The sequence below is a fragment of the Urocitellus parryii genome, chromosome 5 (genome assembly GCF_045843805.1).
Source record: "Urocitellus parryii isolate mUroPar1 chromosome 5, mUroPar1.hap1, whole genome shotgun sequence".
NCBI classification, from domain to species: Eukaryota; Metazoa; Chordata; class Mammalia; order Rodentia; family Sciuridae; genus Urocitellus; species Urocitellus parryii.
This window is the reverse complement of record NC_135535.1, coordinates 38,419,088-38,438,776: the sequence shown is the minus strand read 5'-3', so window position 1 is coordinate 38,438,776 and position 19,689 is coordinate 38,419,088. Positions and strand designations below refer to the sequence as shown.

At 32.3% G+C, this 19,689-nt stretch overlaps 1 protein-coding gene across 11 annotated transcripts in view; it reads right to left on the bottom strand.

Moving 5' to 3' along the window:
- Nucleotides 1–19,689, bottom strand: part of Ppp1r12a (protein phosphatase 1 regulatory subunit 12A) — a 137,142-nt gene that overhangs the window by 13,682 nt on the left and 103,771 nt on the right. For all 11 annotated transcript variants that reach the window (XM_026396973.2, XM_026396979.2, XM_026396986.2 and 8 more), the window contains 6 exons: nucleotides 12,686–12,776; nucleotides 11,338–11,538; nucleotides 10,937–11,105; nucleotides 8,086–8,207; nucleotides 4,688–4,753; nucleotides 846–862 (listed from right to left, as the gene is read on the bottom strand). In XM_026396973.2, coding sequence (XP_026252758.2) covers nucleotides 846–862; nucleotides 4,688–4,753; nucleotides 8,086–8,207; nucleotides 10,937–11,105; nucleotides 11,338–11,538; nucleotides 12,686–12,776 — 666 coding nt within the window. The remainder of the gene's footprint in view (nucleotides 1–845; nucleotides 863–4,687; nucleotides 4,754–8,085; nucleotides 8,208–10,936; nucleotides 11,106–11,337; nucleotides 11,539–12,685; nucleotides 12,777–19,689) is intronic.

The following is a 19,689-nucleotide window of genomic DNA, read 5'->3' as shown; positions in this document are numbered from 1 at the left end:
GTCAGAGATGGTTTTACATTTGATAAACTATTTATAAAGTTTCAAATTATGTATTTTCCCACATTTTAACATCCCTGACATCAAAATGTGGCTTTTAATTGATAGCATAATTTAAATGGCAGCACCTTTCCTTTGTAAGTGGCATATGCTGATGTTTTAAATTAATAACATCTTAGATTTGATAAAATACAGTGTATCCAAAGTGATAGATAGTGGGGTTTGCCCTAATCAGGAAGAATATATCTTTACTTTTAATTGTGAATCCTTTTATTATCTAATTCTGAATTCAGGTTACCTTTTCTGATAAATGCTATGGTTTCTGCATTTTAATTTAAGAGAATCATCAATATATAAAACACATTCTTGTTTTTATAGAGCTTTGGTTAACAATTATGGGTAAGAGAAATAAACTGAGAATAGACTGATGGACAGTAATTTTGAGTTAGATGAAACTTTTAAACATATCTTCATTTTCTTTTACTAAAGCAGGGTTAAGGGAAGAGATACTAAATATCTAACCAAATAAATTTTTGGATAAGTGTGTATTTCATCAGTCCCTGATGTTAATAATGAAACAGTAAAAGCGGAAATAACTTAGGAAACTCTGAAAAAAGTATCACTATTGCAAAGATGTGGGAAAAATCTTTCTTCCCTTATAGTGACTTACTATGACCAATAAACTAAAAGTAAAGCCTTTAACAAAGAAAAGCTAATAATAGGGACTGGGTCATTTAAATTTCTATAGGTTTTAAAAAATTGCCCAACTCATTATAAACTTACAAAATACATAAATATTAGCAACATATTTCTAGAAAAGATAAAAATGAGAAAAAAGTAAAGCATACCTAGAAATGGAATCCGTCTAAAAAGAAAAAAACAGGCATACTAAATTTGATGCTTTCATTTCATTAAACTATTAACTGATGACTGAACAAATGAACTTAATTGACATTAACAATGTTTCACACTATTAAACAATTTGCTAAATATGCTTTAATGTGGTTATTGTTAGAATGAAATTATAGAATAAAAGCATCACTGTATATTTTTATATGCACAATACCATATGGTTACATTTGTGAATTTCTTTTGTGAATTCATACAAACACCACCACATGTAGTTTTTTAACTAGAAGAAAAAATAAGGAGAGACTAAAAAAAAGTATCTATTACTTATACTCAGGAAAAGAAAGTGACATGTTTACATTTAAGAAATGTCAAGTTTACTATGTGACAGAGTAAATAAAACAACAATTTTATTCATTTTTGGTTTCGAGGCCTGGGAACCATCATTCTATTTTTTCTGAGTATGACTTCTATAGATGTATGCATAAATGTAATCATGTAGTATGTCTTTTTGTGTTCTGCTTATTTCACTTAGCATGTCCTTGCTCCCTATATCATAAAATCCTTCTTCCAGAATAAAAATATTCTTCTAATTTTTCTGTTTGCTAAAAGTTCATAAAAGTACATGGTATACAAAGTTCCTCTGTAGTTCCTCATTGTCCATCCCTTAGATATCCACTGCTAACATTTTTCATACATACAAGATTTATGTGAATACACAAAATACTTATTTATGCACATGCATTTTATTTAATCTACTCCCTGAGAATAGACATTTAGAGTGTTGTCATTATTTTGCTTTACAGGCAATGCTGCTAGTTTTATCTTCATATACTTGATTTATATCCTTGGAAAAAATTTCTCAAAGCAGAAGTGCTAACTTAAAAACAAATGAACATCTCCTTAATGCTTCTGATATGTATTGTAAAGCTGATCTCCAAAAAAGCTCAATTTATTATAGTTCTAAGACTTTATATATGTGATCATGCACATATATCATATTAGTAGTCATACCAATATGGGCATTATTAACTTTTTATCAATTTCCATTTTACACTGTCATGCCTTTAGTTATTAATGAGCTAGAATACATTTTGCAGCTTCTTGGTCATTTGTATTTTTATTTTTGTAAAATTTTAAATTTCATTACATTCTGTTCCCCATTTATGTATGTATAAATGTATGTATGTATATATACTGGATTTGTGAATATACTTTTATAAAGTCATATAAGTAACATGCAGTTTTAAAAAGACACAGAGGCATTCAATAATAAAAAGGATATCAAACTTTGTCTCAATATACTTATTTATTTAGTTTTTACTGATCCTCAAATATTAAATGTTTAATGTTAGAAAAGGCTACAATTATTTACTTTTAAACTGAACAACTTTGTGTCATCTAAGTTTAATAAAAGTATCTTTTCTGCTATATTCCAGCTTTACATGCTTAAATAATCAAAACTTTTTTTTAAATTGGTGTCATACTTGTTTTAAGTTGATTTATCACCAATGTTCTTTGTGTGCTAAAATTTTTTACCATTCAATAGCTTAAGGAAAACAAATCACAATAACCAAAGCAACAGAAACCCAATTTTTGGAAATAATGAACAATGATATGACAAAGTAATTCAAATTATGTTATAAAATTTCATCTTAATTTGATTTTTATATGCTGAAAGTAAATTCAGTTTTACATGTAATTCAGAACTTTTCAGTGACTTCATAGCATCTAAAAATTTACTTTTCTTCAATCAAACACATGCCAGAAAGTCATCTGTCAATGTGTTTAGATTGGATTAAAAAACTGTTTAGAAGCTTTGTTGTTGAAGACATTTTTGAGGTAATTATAAGCCCACTTCAGAAAGTGACATAAGAAGAATTTTGCTCCTCACATTTTTTCAAAGAAGTTAGGGCTAATGCTGTTAGTTTTCAAAAGAGAACAGCATACTTATTGGGAGAAGAACTGTAGTAAGGTATTGCAGAAGACATTGTGGGTCAGCATCTTCACTCCATCCTTCCTTTTCCTCAAGGTATAGCAGTCATTAAGGTTTAGATGAGATGATAATATATAGCCCATACTAGGAGCAAGATGGCCCTAACACCTCAGTGGTAGACATGTCTAACCTAAGCCAACTATAATTCCATACCTATGAGATAAATTATTTTGAAGACGAAGCTAACATATAAAACTATATAACATTACCAGAGTACAATAATGTATTGATATCCAGTTTGGGTTGGATTTTCTATTACTTGTGACTAAAAGAATGCTAGCACAAAGTAAGATCTATAGACTCTTCTATTTAAGACAAAAATTATTTAAATTGTTTGGAACTAAGAAAACTTTTTTTCTAGAAACAATGTTCTAAGAATCTTAATGTATTTCATGCATAATTTTTACAGTAAAATTTAAACACAGTATATGCTTCAAAGTTACACCTTTGTAAGTCAGAAACTTCTCCTTTCCACCCAGCTTGAGGAAGGTGGGTCTGTGTGATAAGTCAGTTAGAAGTGTCAGCTGGGAATGTTTTACTAATTTCCTTTCTCTTGTTTACCTGTCCACTTTTTTACCCCTTGAGAGATGGGAATTCATAGAGTACAACTGGGAAAGGAAATGATGGGAGAATTTGTTACAATAGAATATAATAAAGAAGGGGACAGAGATGAATTGGGGGAATTTTAACAACTGATATGCAAAAGGTTTAATTGACAGACGTGACAAAGCTTTACCCCTGCAATAATTTACCCTCAGTACTAATTCACTCCTCAATCTATCTGACTACCTAAATATAAGAGTATCTTTTTTCTTTTTTTAATTTTTTTTTTTGTAGTTGTAGATGGACAGCATACCTTTATTTGTTTATTTTTATGTGGTGCTGAGGATCGAACCCAGTGCTTCACACATGCTAGGCAAGCGCACTGCCACTGAGCTATAGCCCCCACCCTATAAAAGTATCTTTTGAGTTAAAATAGGAACACTTGGCTCTAATGGGAATGATACAGTCACATACCATAGGCAACTAGCTTTTGGTCGCTTTACATTACTCTACATACTTCCATGCAGACTGAAAGGATTGTGCTATCTCTATTAAGGAACCCCAAGACAAAATGAAGAAGATAACATCAACATGACTGAGATGCTATTTCAGGCCAGATAGTGGCAACTCATGTTGGCAGTCCCGATGTGAATAGAACTAAAGTATTTGATCTTTCTGCATACCCAAACAATAGCAAATGGGGAGGGTAAAAAAGGCAAGGGGAAGAAACTCCCACTGCTTGTTATCTGTACAACCTTAAGTCATTCAAAATTGCCTTAAACCCTTCATCACTACTGAGAGGGTTAAAAAAGCCTTTTTTAAAAAAAGATGGTTAGGAGTATCATTTCTAATAATCAATATAAAAGTTCTTTGGAGAAAGAAAGTTAGAGGTCCATTTCCTCTAGAACTTAACTTTACCATCTATAGAAATAAAAATCTGAGTCTGCTACTTCTAGATTTCCACTACTTCTGAGAAGTATCCTTTAGGTATTTTCTTCTCAGCTCTAAAGGTTAAATTATACAATAAACTATGTCCACTTGATGTGTTTTGGTAGGTGTTGTACATCCATGAAACTAGTACTACAATAGAGATCCAGAACACTTCTATTACCTCTTAAGATATCCTGTTTGTCCCTATTTAGTCCTTTTACCTTTAACCCTTAAGCAATCACTGATACTGTATCTCTGTAGATAGGTACAATATGCAATAACTGTTTTGTATGAATTACTATAAATTAAACACAATTCAAAAGTAATCCTATAAATATGAATATTATTCAATACAAAAATAATGCTATTTACCTGAGTTTCTTTTTTATTGGATCCTTCTTCTGTATCTGATTGTTGTTCTTGCTCATTTTCATCACTCTAAAATAGATTTATGAAATTAAAAAAAAATGATTTTTAATGGGAGCTTTTCAATCCTATTTAGAGAAAGCCTATTTTGTTGGCATGGCACAAACTAAGTAGGCTAGCATATATGATGACAAAAACCTATCTAACATGTGGTTTAGGAAACACATTTCTATTGAAGGTAAGGAAATGGAAATTTAAGGTAAGAAAGAAAGAAGATATTCTACTTTATATTATGATACTGTGTATGCTCCAATTAACTACTATTAAGCTACTCAAATATCATGAAGCAGCACAAAAAATTATTTTATGTAAATAAAAGCTAGATTTGTTAAGTTTAGTAAGAGTTTCCCAACAGTCCTACTATGTTTAGGTGGGGTTCCTTCTAGAAATTTCTTGGGAGTACATGGAATAGAAAATGTAGGTCAGAATATGATAAATGTCTAGAATTCCAGATTATGCCTTCAAATATTCAAGAAATATAAAAGAGAAATTGGTGTGCAAACATATCTGGCCCAGGCTCAATATACAAATACTACAGGCTTTAAACTGGATAAACCTAGTTTCATATTAATACAGTTATTTTCAGCTGTGTGACTTAAGGCAAATTAAAAATTTTTGAGCCACAGTTACCTCATACATAAAGTGAGGATATAAACTTTACAGAAGTATTCCAAAGATTACACAGAATCTTTGTAAAAGTTATTACTTTGATATGTGAGCTGGGCGCAGTGGCATACACCTGTAATCCTAACTGCTTGGGAGGCTAAGGCAGAAGGATCACAAATTCAAAGCCAGCCTTGGGGGCTGGAATTGTGGCTCAGTGGTAGAGCGCTCGCCTAGCACGTGCGAGGCCCTGGGTTCAATATTCAGTACCACATAAAAATAAATAAAGGTATTGTGTCCAACTACAATTAAAAAATTAAAAACCACCAGCCTCAGCAACTTAGCAAGGCCCTAAGTAACTCAACAGAATCTGTCTCTAAATAAAATATAAAAAGGGCTGAGGATGTGACTCAGTGGTTAAGTGCCTCTGGGCTCAATCCCTAGCACCAAAAAAAGTACGTGAAGTTAGTTAATAAGTGAAGAAGAGAAAATGATGATGTGTTGCCACTAGTATGTCATCAACTGATTGCCTTTATGTATTGTTGTTTCATGGGAGATCATAGGAACTGGGAAGAAAAAAGTGGGAAGGCTCAGAGTTCCTAAAAAGTTGTAACTAAGAAAAGGAAACAAATATTACGATAGAGAAATGAATTGCCTGACTACACACCACCCTTTCTTTAAGCTTTGGATTTTTGTACGTTGTCTGCTAAGGTGCAAACATGGGGCAATAAAAATAACAGGAGTCCTGTGCTTTGATGGATGATTAGAACTCAATCAATGCTGGCTCAAATTAAAAAACAGTGGGACTGCCAATATGGGTTTGAGGAAGGATTCTTATAATGAGGGTCAAGTGCACGATTCCAGAAAGTGTACTTTTAAAGAAAGAATTGGTTTCAATAAAATTTGGGGGAAAAAATACTAAGCAGCTTTGCCTATGTAGTAATTTCCAATACATATGAATTATTGAGAAAATAATTTTAAGTAATAAAACTTACCAAATGATAGGATGCTAAGAATACAAGGTTTTATTTTATTGTTTATGAAAAGTGTTAGTGGGCAATCCATTAAAATCAACCAGACATTATATATTTCCTGATGGAGGAATAAAATACATTGTTTAAGGACTACTAAACCAGAATCTGATCAATTCATTAACTCCAAGTACCAATTTACAGAAATATTAAAAAAAAAAACAAAAAACAAACCCAGAGGACTATGGTAAATTACCCTTCAGAGATGTGATAACTCAGCTCCTTCAAAAATAATTGTTTTAGGTGCTGGGATTGTGGCTCAGTGGTAGAGTGCTCACCTAGCATGCATGAGGCACTGGGTTTGATTCTTAGCACCACATAAAAACAAAATAAAGATACTGTGTCCAACTAAAACTAAAAAAAAAAAAAAAAAAAAAAAAGTTTTAAAAAAAGGGAGGGGGAATATTACTGATCAAAAGAAACTTTAAAAAAACAACCAATCATATGTGAATATTTTATTCACATCATGGCCAATAAAAAATATTAAATCTCTTTAACTCCATTTAATACTTTCCCATATTTTGTGCAACTACATATACTACAAATAACATGCAGTTTTAAAATGTATCTTAACTCTTCATATATTTTAAACTATGTTATTTGTAGCACATGCAATATATTAATAAATGAATATGAACTGAAATTAAAAGATAAACCTGTTCAAAGAAATGTTGCCCTTAATACATTGTTATAAGTAGAACATAAAAGTATAGAAAAGATATATATGCACAGGCTAATCAAAAGAAGGCTTTCCAAAGAAGCAAACTTTAAGATAAAACATTATAGATAAAGAGGAACATGTAATGATTTAAGGGTCAATTCAATGGGAAAGCAGATAATTTTATTTCTTTTTAGAAAAATGGGTAAAAGAGATTAAAACATCACAAAATTTACAGTTCTATTCAATGTTCTTCAAGAGCAAACAGCTAATTATGCTGTTACAAATCAGGATACTGGTTGACAATGAAAATGAGGATTGATAAAGCTCAAGAGAAAAAATACGGGGATATATGTATTATTTTTTAACACTAATTCCTTAAGCTATACTTTAATGAACTGTTTTTGCATATATATACTGAACTTCAATGAAAGGTTTCTTCTTTAAACAAATGGGAAAAAAAGAGGATAAAACTCATATTGTTTTGTTCTTCCATAGGTATATGTTGTAATAAAACACTATAAATTTCACTGTGCTTCCTCATAATTCATTTTGTATGTGAATAGTATTGGCAGGCATGCAACTGGGGATCTGGATAAAAATTTTTACTTGACTGTAGAAATTTGATAAAGAAAGCAGAGCCTCTACCTGGCATTTCGTGAGATGGAAATCACTGTTATATAAATCTTAAAATATTTGTGAAAACAAAATTATATGTACAACCTCTCTTCCTTTCAAGAATCTCTAAAATAAAGCAGTTTAGTAATTACATAATAATCAATATATGTACTCTGAGCAGCAGCTATTATAATTTTTATTGCAAAGTTGGGACAGAATTGCTTGTACATGATACCAAAAGTCTAACTATTTTTATCAAGAATTTTTCTTAGTTAACAGACTCAATTGAGAAAGTACAGTGATGAATTTAATAATATATAATTTAATAATATATAATAATGAGGCATATAGGTGATTGTTATTATGTACTTTGGGAAACATTAAGTATACAATCAAGTTTTAAAAATACTATACTAGTTTTAAAAGGTTCTTACATCTTGTGTCCAAAAAGACACTCCCGTAGATCTTCTTTTCTCTCTTGGTCTCCGTCGTTCTCTGATGGATTTAGGCTGTGATTTATCTTCACCTTCCTTCTCCTCTTCTTTTTTTTCTCCCTCTGTTAAGGATTGAAATAAAACATATGATAAAAATGTAACTTGACCGTATTTTAAAAGGTGTATATCAAAACAATTCTAGGTCAGCCTCTTTTGTGAAGCCTCCTATATTTCACAAATCATAATTAATTTTTCCTCTCTCATTGTTCCTTATACACTTTCATATAAACATACATTTCTATCTCCTGTTAAGATACATTCTTTTTTTTTTAATCCTTTAGTTGTAGATGGACACAAAACCTTTATTTTTTATTTTTATGTGGTGCTGAGGATCAAACCCAATGCCTCACATGTTCCAGTAAGTGCTCTACCACTGAACTACAATCCCAGCACCTAGATACATTCGTAAATATCAGGATAAGAATGAATCATCTTCATTTTCCTAGTGCTTAAAATAAAAAAATTTGCTCAAAACAAAATAATATTTGCTAGAGAGATGGAATCCTGAAGTTCTTATTTTGTGATAGGGAGATAGTTGTTATGCCTAAATAATACTTCAAGAGAAAACCAAAGAAAAGTGAAACAAAACAAAACCCCCAAACCTATCTTAATGATGGGACAGGTAACAGGAATCATGTAAATTTATCAGTTTCTGCTTCTACTACTGCAAGTCCTCATTTAGCGGTAATACGGTATTCTTTTCATTTCCGTTAGATACTATCTAAGAGCATACCATTTTGTTCTGTAAAATGTATTTACTTTAATTAAAAATAAATCAACATAAAATATTAGTCTTAAGATTCCTATTTCTTCCCTGCAACAGTTAAAATTACCTTAGGCTTATACATTACAAGAATATTAGAGTCTTTGAATATGCTTAAAAAGTAGACATAGAGAAAACAAAATGATTTATAAAAGACTGTGTGGTTAGTAGAGAGTCACAGCAAAAGACAACTAAAAATCAGCATTAGAGGAGTTCTTAAAACTGTTTTAGTATAATTTTATAACAAAAACCTGAAACTCCAATGCCTACAGTGCCCATCCAGATATTTGGAATAACTAAGTTAAAATGGGCTGGGAGAATGGGTAAATGTTACTACTTAGCTCTAGTCGATTGCTGACGTGTTGCCAAATTTTTCAACTTTTTAATAAAAGCCAAAAAAATCTGAAATTTTATGTGAAATGTCCCTAAATCGTGGCTTAAAATGTCTACAAGTACTATATAGGTCTCACACATAGTAGTTTTTTCCTTTTATAGTTGTAGATGGACAGAATGCCTTTATTTTATTTTTTATTTTTATGTGGTGCTAAGGATCAAACCCAAAGAAGTGAACCATTTCAATAATTAACAAAAGAAAATCTATCTGGAAATTAAGAAAAATTATTTTTCTGATGTTTATAGTACATAATTACTGATATTATCATAAGTAACACTATAAGATTTAGTTTTTAAAATATAAAATGCCTATATTTAGGAATCATTTTATTTAACATTCACCTCTAATATAAAGTAGTAATAATTAGAATTTTAATAGAAAGTTTATATCAAATAGGAAATGGTAATAATAAAAATTAATGAGCCAATATATACAGCTGAGAAAGAAATCCATTTTTAAAGAATTCATGAAACTTTTGTTTTAGTAATTGAAGTCATCCCAGAGTTGTGGCCCACATGGCCTGGAGTGTGGTCCATCGACTCTGAGCCTGCCACACCAGTAAGGGACTGAGGTGTGCTGGCCCAGGTCAGATATCTGCTCTGTACAGCACTACTGCCCTGAGCATCCACAATCCAACAACCTCAACATTCCACTTTCCTCTGAGCGGCAAACAAACAAAACCAGAAATGAGACCTGAATGGAAAGTTAACCAATAGAGTTACTGCTTTTCCAAACCTTGATTAGCATAAATCTGAATCAACAGCATCAACTAAATGCTAAATAAACTCCTAGCCTAGCACACTCAGAGGGCAACCTCCATGGGTTATCCTCTTGCCCCTGCAAGAGTTCTGCTTCTGTTCTTCATGCCTGGAAAAAAGCCTACTCCTTTCTCTCTGGTCTTCCATTACCCCATGAATTTCATTCTTTGAATTTGCAAGACAAGAACTTAGAAGAAGTTGGTAGCAAGCTGCTATAGTCTACTACAATACTGGAGAGCACAACTGCCATTCAGAGCTGCAATACTGAAGGCTATAACGTACCATTCAATGGTAGTGGAAAAGAATCAGGTTTGGCTGGCTGTTACAACTGGAGCTGGGGATGGAAGGCATCCCTTGCTGTAATTAGCTGTCTAACACTAAACTGGGTTTTCTTGGCTGCAGAGGCCTCCAACTTAAAACATTCTATCCACCAACAGAATAAGTGAATGAAGTTTCATTTCAAATTCTCCAGTTTCACAAGGACATTAAGTGTGTGAAGTAATTTTAGTTTAAAACAATTTCACAAGAAAATATTCTAAAAAGTAGGCAAGAAATAGCTTAAAGCATGTGAAAAGTGCTACACCAATAAACTACTCTAAGAAATAGGCACCCATCAGGTTTTCTGTATTGACTTTTCTTTGTAGGCAGACACGAAGATTTTTGTAAAGTATTAGATTATAAAGATTCATATTAACTACAGATCACATCATTTTCTATATTTATTTTCTACTTTTTTCTCAACCTCACATTCTTTCTGTTTAGGCAGATAACTAACCGTTTAGGTTGTATCAGTTAGTTCCTAATTATCAATTAGGAAAAATCAATTCAAAGGATTATTTAAATGAAACAAATTATTTTCAAAATTAGTCTTCTTACCTCTTTCATTTTCTTTAGTTAATCCTCTAGAGTAAGCAGAAGTTATACCTACAAGACTATTTGGCCTGTTTAGTTGACTTGAAGCATAGAGTGAACTGGTCATTGTAGGAAGGGCAGAGGATGCAGTGGTTGAACTTGAAGTTGATACTGGTCTATAACGTGGGAAAGTCTGTGAAACATTAAAATTAAAATCCACTTGAAATATTAAATACAATAAACATATAGAACACTTAAAGATTCATTTCAAATGAAAAGTAATTTTTCTAATCATGCAAAAGTAATTCAGAATGCCAGCTAAAATCCTTTCACATTTTCTATGTAAGGTTTCTTGGTATATAAATCTCTGGTATACTTAGAATGATAAGAACTATTCATCCTATTCAACCCAGCTATACTATTACCTCATCATATGTTCTAGAATATTTTTGCTTATATTCATCTTCTCTAGATGTTTCTGACTCCTTCTTTTCTTCTTGTTTTTCCTTATCCTGTTTTTCTTTTTCCTCCTTTTCTTTTTCTTCATTTTCTTGCTCTCTGGTTCTGGTAGAACGACTTCTTCCTATTGTTTTTTCAGCTTCCTGAAGATCAGTCAATGTCACCCCCTACACACAAAAAGGGATAAGTTAATTGTGGGATGCATTAAAAGTCCTTTTGAAAGAATATTTTATAAAGATATATTAAATGTCAAATAATCATGTTTGAAATTGATTCAGTTTTTAAAACTGAAATAGTTTTTAAGCAGCGAAGTGATTTATTTTAAGAAGTATCACCATGAGTAAGCACAAGGATAAATTCTGGGAAAGTTATAAATGTAAGAAAATGTCTCAGTATTCAGAAATTTTATTAACAAAAAAGAGATATATGATAGGAATATAATTGTTCCCAAGATCAGAGGAAGAAAAGACAAAATATACATTGTTTACATAATACATTACATACATTTATATCTATGAGTGTGTGAAGTATATGTAAATATACATGTACACACACACAATAAGCTAAGGTTAAGATTTCAATATGAATAGTTCAGCTTGAAGGGTGAGTAATGGTAAAAAATCAAACAACTGCTGTGGAGCTCCCCAACTATAAGAAAGGAAAGACACAAAGGGATATATAATAATCAGCAAGATAAAGAGGAAGTAAGAAGATAATGACTAACCTGGGAGACATTTTTCTCGTAATTGCATATTAGCTGTTAGACATACTTAATATTAAGAAGCCTTTTCTCTACCCCCTCCTACATCCAAATAGTCACAGAACTCTTTAATAAATAAAGATCATATATGATTAATTTTTTAAATTTTTTCTTTTAGTTGCAGATGGACACAGTATCTTCGTTTTATTTATTTATTTTTTATGTATTGCTGAGGATCAAACCCAGTGCCCCACGAACCTGAGGCAAACGCTCAACCACTGACCACTGAGCTTACAACCTCAGCCTTAATTGATTAATTCTAACACTTATCAATACTTACTGTGTCCTGGAACTCAAATTAGAAATGGGGAATTAAAAAAAAATACTAAAAAAGATACAAAGGCATACAGCTAATCCAAGAATATAATATTAATAGTATAATCATATACAAAACCATGGGAGTATTTCTATAGTGACTTCTACCTTCAAAATTTATTCATATTAGTATATAGACATCAATATTTTCACAGCAAAGTAAAAGAAAATTTATTACATATTAAGTATGTGTGTTTATATATATTTCATGTTTTATAAATTATACATATTAAATATACCTGTGTTGATCTTCTAGACTGTCTTGCTTGTCTAGATCTTGCTTTTCTTTGGGATTCAGATTCTTCATCTCTAACAGGAGTGAGGTATGATCTATAGCAGTAAAGAAAAATTATTAGGTGGAGATATATTTGTGAATATAAATTTATATCAATGTATGTGAATTAAACATGTAAGTTTAGCTTTTCATGTTTTAAGAAAAATTATCTTCAGAAAACATCTGAATATACTCTATTTCTTTTTAGCTTAAAATTAATTGACATATTACAATTTAATTTTTTCCTCATTACATTTTAACCAAATTATTTAATTTTAAGGAAGAACCACATTTATAAGAAGGATTTCAGGAACTGAAGATTAAAAATGTTACCTCTACTGAAGAGGTAAAAACATTTCATTTAGCAAAAGACCAACTTATCAGAATGAACAGGGAGTGATTTTTTTTGGTTTGTTTTTAACTGAGGAAACTCTTCTTCTTAGCCAAACAACATCCAAAAAAAGTCATAATCTAACTTCTATTGAGAAATAATTTATTCAATGTTAGTTCTCCAGTTCCCCCTAAAAATTTCCCTGTGTCCTAATACATTAGTGGGCTAAGTTCTAAGCATTTATGTATGTATGTATTTAACAAAAGTGGGGACTTGTTTTTCTGTACTCATACTGTTTTCAAATACTAGAAGACAGGTTATCAAATTCATTTTTATTTATTTTATTAGTTGTTCAAAACACTACAAAGCTCTTGACATATCATATTTCATACATTTGATTCAAGTGGGTTATGAACTCCCATTTTCACCCTGTATACAGATTTCAGAATCACATCGGTTACACATCCATTTTTACATACTGCCATACTAGTGTCTGTTGTATTCTGCTGCCTTTCCTATCCTCTACTATCCCCCATCCCCACCCCTCCCCTCCCATCTTCTCTCTCTACCCCATCTACTGTAATTCATTTCTCTCTTTTTTCCCTTTCCCCTCACCTCCTCTTATACGTAATTTTGTGTAACAGTGAGTGTCTCCTTCCATTTCCATGCAATTTCCCTTCTCTCTCCCTTTCCCTCCCACCTCTCGTCCCTGTTTAATGGTAATCTTCTTCTCATGCTCTTCCTCCCTGCTCTGTTCTGAGTTGCCCTCCTTATATCAAAGAAGACATTTGGCATTAGGGATTGGCTAGCTTCACTAAGCATAATCTGCTCTAATGCCATCCATTTCCCTGCAAATGCCATGATTTTGTCATTTTTTTAGTGCTGAGTAATACTCCATTGTGTATAAATGCCACATTTTTTTTTTATCCATTCATCTATTGAAGGGCATCTAGGTTGGTTCCACAGTCTAGCTATTGTGAAATGTGCTGCTATGAACATCAATGTATCTGTATCCCTATAGTACGCTCTTTTAAGGTCTTTGAGGAATAGTCTGAGAAGGGGAATAGCTGGGTCAAATGGTGGTTCCATTCCGAGCTTTCCAAGGAATCTCCATACTGCTTTCCAAATTGGCCACACCAATTTGCAGTCCCACCAGCAATATACAAGTGTACCCTTTTCCCCACATCCTCACCAGCACTTGTTGTTGTTTGACTTCATAATGGCTGCCATTCTTACTGGAGTGAGATGGTATCTTAGGGTGGTTTTAATTTGCATTTCTCTGACTGCTAGAGATAGTGAGCATTTTTTTGTGTACTTGTTGACTGATTGTAGGTCCTCCTCTGAGAAGTGTCTGTTCAGGTCCTTGGCCCATTTGTTGATTGGGTTATTTGTTATCTTATTGTCTAATTTTTTGAGTTCTTTGTATACTCTGGATATTAGGGCTCTATCTGAAGTGTGAGGAGTAAAAATTTGTTCCCAGGATGTAGGCTCCCTATTTACCTCTCTTATTGTTTCTCTTGCTGAGAAAAAACTTTTTAGTTTGAGTAAGTCCCATTTGTTGATTCTTGTTTTAAACTTGAATTTGGAGTCCGACCCCATAATATGTAGATTAGAGTCAACTTTTTCTTCTATCAGACGCAGAGTCTCTGGTTTGATATCAAGCTCCTTGATCCATTTTGAGTTAACTTTTGTGCATGGCGAGAGAAAGGGATTCAGATTCATTTTGTTGCATATGGATTTCCAGTTTTCCCAGCACCATTTGTTGAAGATGCTATCCTTTCTCCATTGCATGCTTTGTCAAATATAAGATAGTTGTAATTTTGTGGATTGGTCTCTGTGTCCTCTATTATGTACCATTGGTCCACCCGCCTGTTTTGGTATCAGTGCCATGCTGTTTTTGTTACTATTGCTCTGTAGTATAGTTTGAAGTCTGGTATCGCTATACTGCCTGTTTCACTCTTCCTGCTTAGAATTGCTTTTGCTATTCTGGGTCTTTTATTTTCCAGATAAATTTCATGATTGCTTTATCTATTTCTACAAAAAATGCTGTTGGGATTTTGATTGGCATTGCATTAAACCTACAGAGAACTTTTGGTAATATCGCCATTTTGATGTTAGTTCTGCCTATCCATGAACAGGGTATATTTTTCCATCTTCTAAGATCTTCTTCTATTTCTCTCTTTAGGGTATTGTAGTTTTTATTGTATAAATCTTTCACCTCTTTTGTTAGGTTGATTCCCAAGTATTTTATTTTTTTTGAGGATATTGTGAATGGGGTGGTTGCCCTCATTTCCATTTCAGAAGATTTGTCGATGATATATAGGAATGCCTTTGATTTATGTGTGTTGATTTTATAACCTGCCACTTTGCTGAATTCATTTATTAGCTCTAGTAGTTTCTTTGTAGAACCTTTTGGGTCTGCTAGGTATAGAATCATGTCAACCGCAAATAGTGATAGTCAAATTCATTTTTAAATTGTTTATTCTCTAGGGTTTCTTTTCTTTTTCTTAATTTTTTTTTCAGTTGCAGACGGACAAAATATCTTTATTTATTTATTTTTATGTGGTGCTGAGGATCAAACCCAGTGCCTCACATGTGCAAGGCAGGCACTCTAGCACTGTGCTATAGCCCTAGCACTAGAGTCCTAATTTCTTAAGCCATTCCTCTTAAATTCCCTTTTTCAGTTTCTTGTAATGTAATTTTAGATGACATGTGAAATTATCTGACTGATTTCTAGACTGCCAATGCCTTCTTTCAGCACAGTAGCTAGGACTGATGGCAAAATTTAGACTATGAAATGGTGAGTAAGCAGCACCACTACACTCTTGGCAATGTGCTTTTTTATTAATGATGTGGTTGGCACACATCATACTCTTGAACAAGAGAATGAACAAGAATTGAGAAACTTTGAAATGGTAAAATATATGTCCTAAGTTAACAATTAAATAAAGTGTTGAACAAACAAAGATAAGGTAGATTCCTGAAATACATCATGAATACATTGCTCTAATAATCAGTATTATATGGGAAATTCAACCTAATTATATTAATATCTAATTTACATTTTGCTGAGAACACTTATGGAAACAGAATACTTTTTCTGTTAAGTTAATTAAGTTTAATTTATGCCACCGGCTTCCTCTTCAAACCCCAATGGTCTGGTGAGTTTTTTTTTTAATGCTACTTTATAAGAGTATATATATATTTTATATATTTTGTTAGCTTCAGTATTCATCTCAATTTATAATTCATTTTGCTCTTTAAGCTATTTATATGAGCACAATAAACTTCTAGATTTATTGCCTGTTTTATGCCTTCTATTTTATCTATATACCCTCTAAAACCTAGTATATGAGGCACAGGAGTTTGAAGATATACAACTGGATTCTCTGAATCAAGAGTTTCAAAGATAAAACTAGAGGGCACGATTCACTATCTGGTATTAAATCCTTAGATAATTAACCCTAAGATGAAGAAGTTCTCACTTAAGATCTTTAAGTCAAGAAGTTCTCAAGAGAGTGTTTTACTTTACTGAGATGTTAGCAAACTTAGATAAAAATTTCATCATAACTGCACTTTAAGTTATTTTTATGATATGGTCTGAGAATCTATTTGAGTAACTTGTGCTATCTTGTAACAAAATAACTACATTTTTTCTCTTTATCATGTTTTCATCTTGATGTTGTTAAATACAGAAAGATCCTGTTTTTTTTTTTTGCTATTGTAAGATTACATTTACCTAATCAAGAAGGCATACTTTTAATTTACTTTGTAAAATTTTCTCTTTTAACTACTTTCCACTAAAATATTAGTTCTTATGTAAATAACCTAAAATTTCATACTATTTTTAAAAATAGTAAATTATAAAAAATACCTAATTGTTTTCTGTGACTTTAAATAAACTTGTTATACTAAAAGTAGAATTAAAAGCAGGAATTAAAACTAAATAATAAAATTTGGTTGTCCATCTTTCATTGATTTGGCTTCCTCTCAGAATCTTATACTGCGTCACACGACTAAGTCAGTCAGGGTCACTACAGGTGAATTTGGGCTGACTAAATAAGGACACTGACACAGAAAGTACCTTTTTCTTTGGGTTCAGTGAGGGCTCCTCAGCCACTACTCCCACAAGGGGGGCAAGGCAGAGGAGAAAGAGGGGGAAAACTTTCTGAAGCCCTTTTTATTGAGGGGAAGACAAATGAGGCAAGGGGTCAGGTTTCAGGGGGTTGAGTCTAGCTTCCTGATGTCTTGCCATCAGCAGATTGACTGACATCTTGGGAAGCCATGCCCATCTCATGGGGATCATAGGCAGAGTGCGCAAAAAGGACACACACACATCACTAGTCCAAACAGAGAGGCAACGTCAGTCCAGGCCCCTCATAGTTCACACACACAGCCATGGCTGGCCCATGACAATCTTATTTAAAATTCTGCTACATATAGTTTTCGTCTGTACCAACGCACAAATGCATATGAGTACATCTGTGAGGACCTGCCTGCTCTTCCTTCTGGTGCTACACTAAGCTTGACACTTCTCATTCTCCCACTGTTTTTTTTTTTTTTTTTTTTAGTTTTTGGTGGACACAACATCTTTATTTTATTTTTTTATGTGGTGCTGAGGATCGAACCCAGCATCCCCGCATATGCCAGGGGAGCGCGCTACAGCCTGAGTCACATCCCCAGCCATCTCCCACTGTTTTATAAAGCTCATTTTATCAACTGTTTATAAGTTTTCAGACTTTTACTTAGATTTTATTTTTAATAACAACTTAACTGAGTTTTCTGGGAGCAAGTAATATGAAAGGAGAAAGACAATAATCAACAATCTTGTTATTAAGATTGTATAATGTATACGAAACATTATTCTGGGATACGATAAAAAATAAAGACCTGTTTTTCTGTAGAAACAGGTATACAAATTTGGGAAATGATAAATATTCCATTCCGATCCTTTTTAGGAAAATCATAAAACTACTAAAGGGTCTGAGGTGTACTGAGAGAAGTAACCTATTTAAATATTTCCCCAAATTATTTCAAGTACAGAATCTTTCTTCTTCTTTTGGTGGCACATTTATTAAATGTGAAAAAGTGTTTCTAGGAAATTCAGCCTGAAAAATGTGATACAATCTATTTTTTTCACTCATGAGTTTAATTCTTATTTATATACTAACTGCCTCTTTTGAACTTCTACCAGATAAAAAGAATAAAAAAATAAAAGATCAAACCTAAAGTGGTAACTAATTTGGTTTAAAATAGGTCACACAGATGCATATATCACTTCAGCATTACCTGAACTATTCTGAAAGAATGAACATGCACTGTGAATTCTGGCTACAACTCTACATGGTTGAATTTTCACATTTAGTTTAGAAGAGAGAAACTGCTTTGCCACTTTACTCTTTTTACCCCACCATGGCAAATAACACCAATCAACTATCACACTCTCTTCCAATGGGCCTGGATCCCTTCTTAATACATTTACAAGATGTCTTGAAAAGTTAACAAACCCATCACACTTACTGGGGAGAGAAGTAAAAGTTTTCTGAAAAACTTATAGAAGATCTGTTCACTTAAACTTTCCATATGTATTTGTCTTAAATTAACATGAAATCTAGCCTATTAATTTGTAACTTAAAACACAGTTCCTATAGCTGATAGTCACCACCTGATATTCAGTTCCTGTCTCCTCTTTTGGAGTAATTACGTAAAGTATGAAGACAGACCTCTAAGAATAGAATGGACAGAAAAAAAAAATATATATATATATATATATATATATATTTTATGTCTTCAATTCCAAAGAATTGATTATCAATAAGATGGTAGACTATATCAGCCAAACTCCAGTGTTGCCTTAATTACAGCTGTATCATAGTGTCTAACTACACTTTTTTCTTCTCATTACACAGGGTGTGTAATTTGTCTTAGATTATTCTGAGCAACTCAAAGGTCATTTTGTTTTTTCAATAAGGTATTTTTTCTTATAAATTCAATTATTCTACATTTTAAAAATTTAACTGATATTTATTAGCTAAAATACTTATAATAGTTCTATTTTGGCTACTCAACCAAATTACATTTTTGAAAAACTGACACCAGCCCTTTCTGTATCATTTAGCTTTATTCCTTCCAGAAGAAATACAAATGGGCAAATGGGAGATAGGTGAACCAAGGAAAAAATGGTGGAAGAGAGTAGTTATACAAAAGCAACAGTTCCAAGTAAGTATGAAGTTATTTGTAAGGTACTCTTTTGCAGTTTGAAAAGACTGGAGAATTACAAATACTTAAAATGGTCAAGGAATTTGCTATTTATGCTCCACCTATTTAAATCTAGCTTCTCCCTACTTACAAAACAGAAATTAATACACTGGAATTCTTAACTAAGAAAAACAGGAAATCTCAACACAGTCTAATAAAAAGCAACAGGAAAATTCAAGAACACTGTGTAAATTTAAAAGTGTGTGTAGTAAATATTATATAAAATCCTAAAGGCATGGTAAGGTACCTAATGGTATAAATGTGTCGATTTATCTTTTTCAGTCACAATGTATTTTTTTAAAATACTTTGTTCCGTTGTTGATGGACCTTTATTTATTTGTTAATTTATATGTGGTGCTGAGAATCAAACCCCAGACATG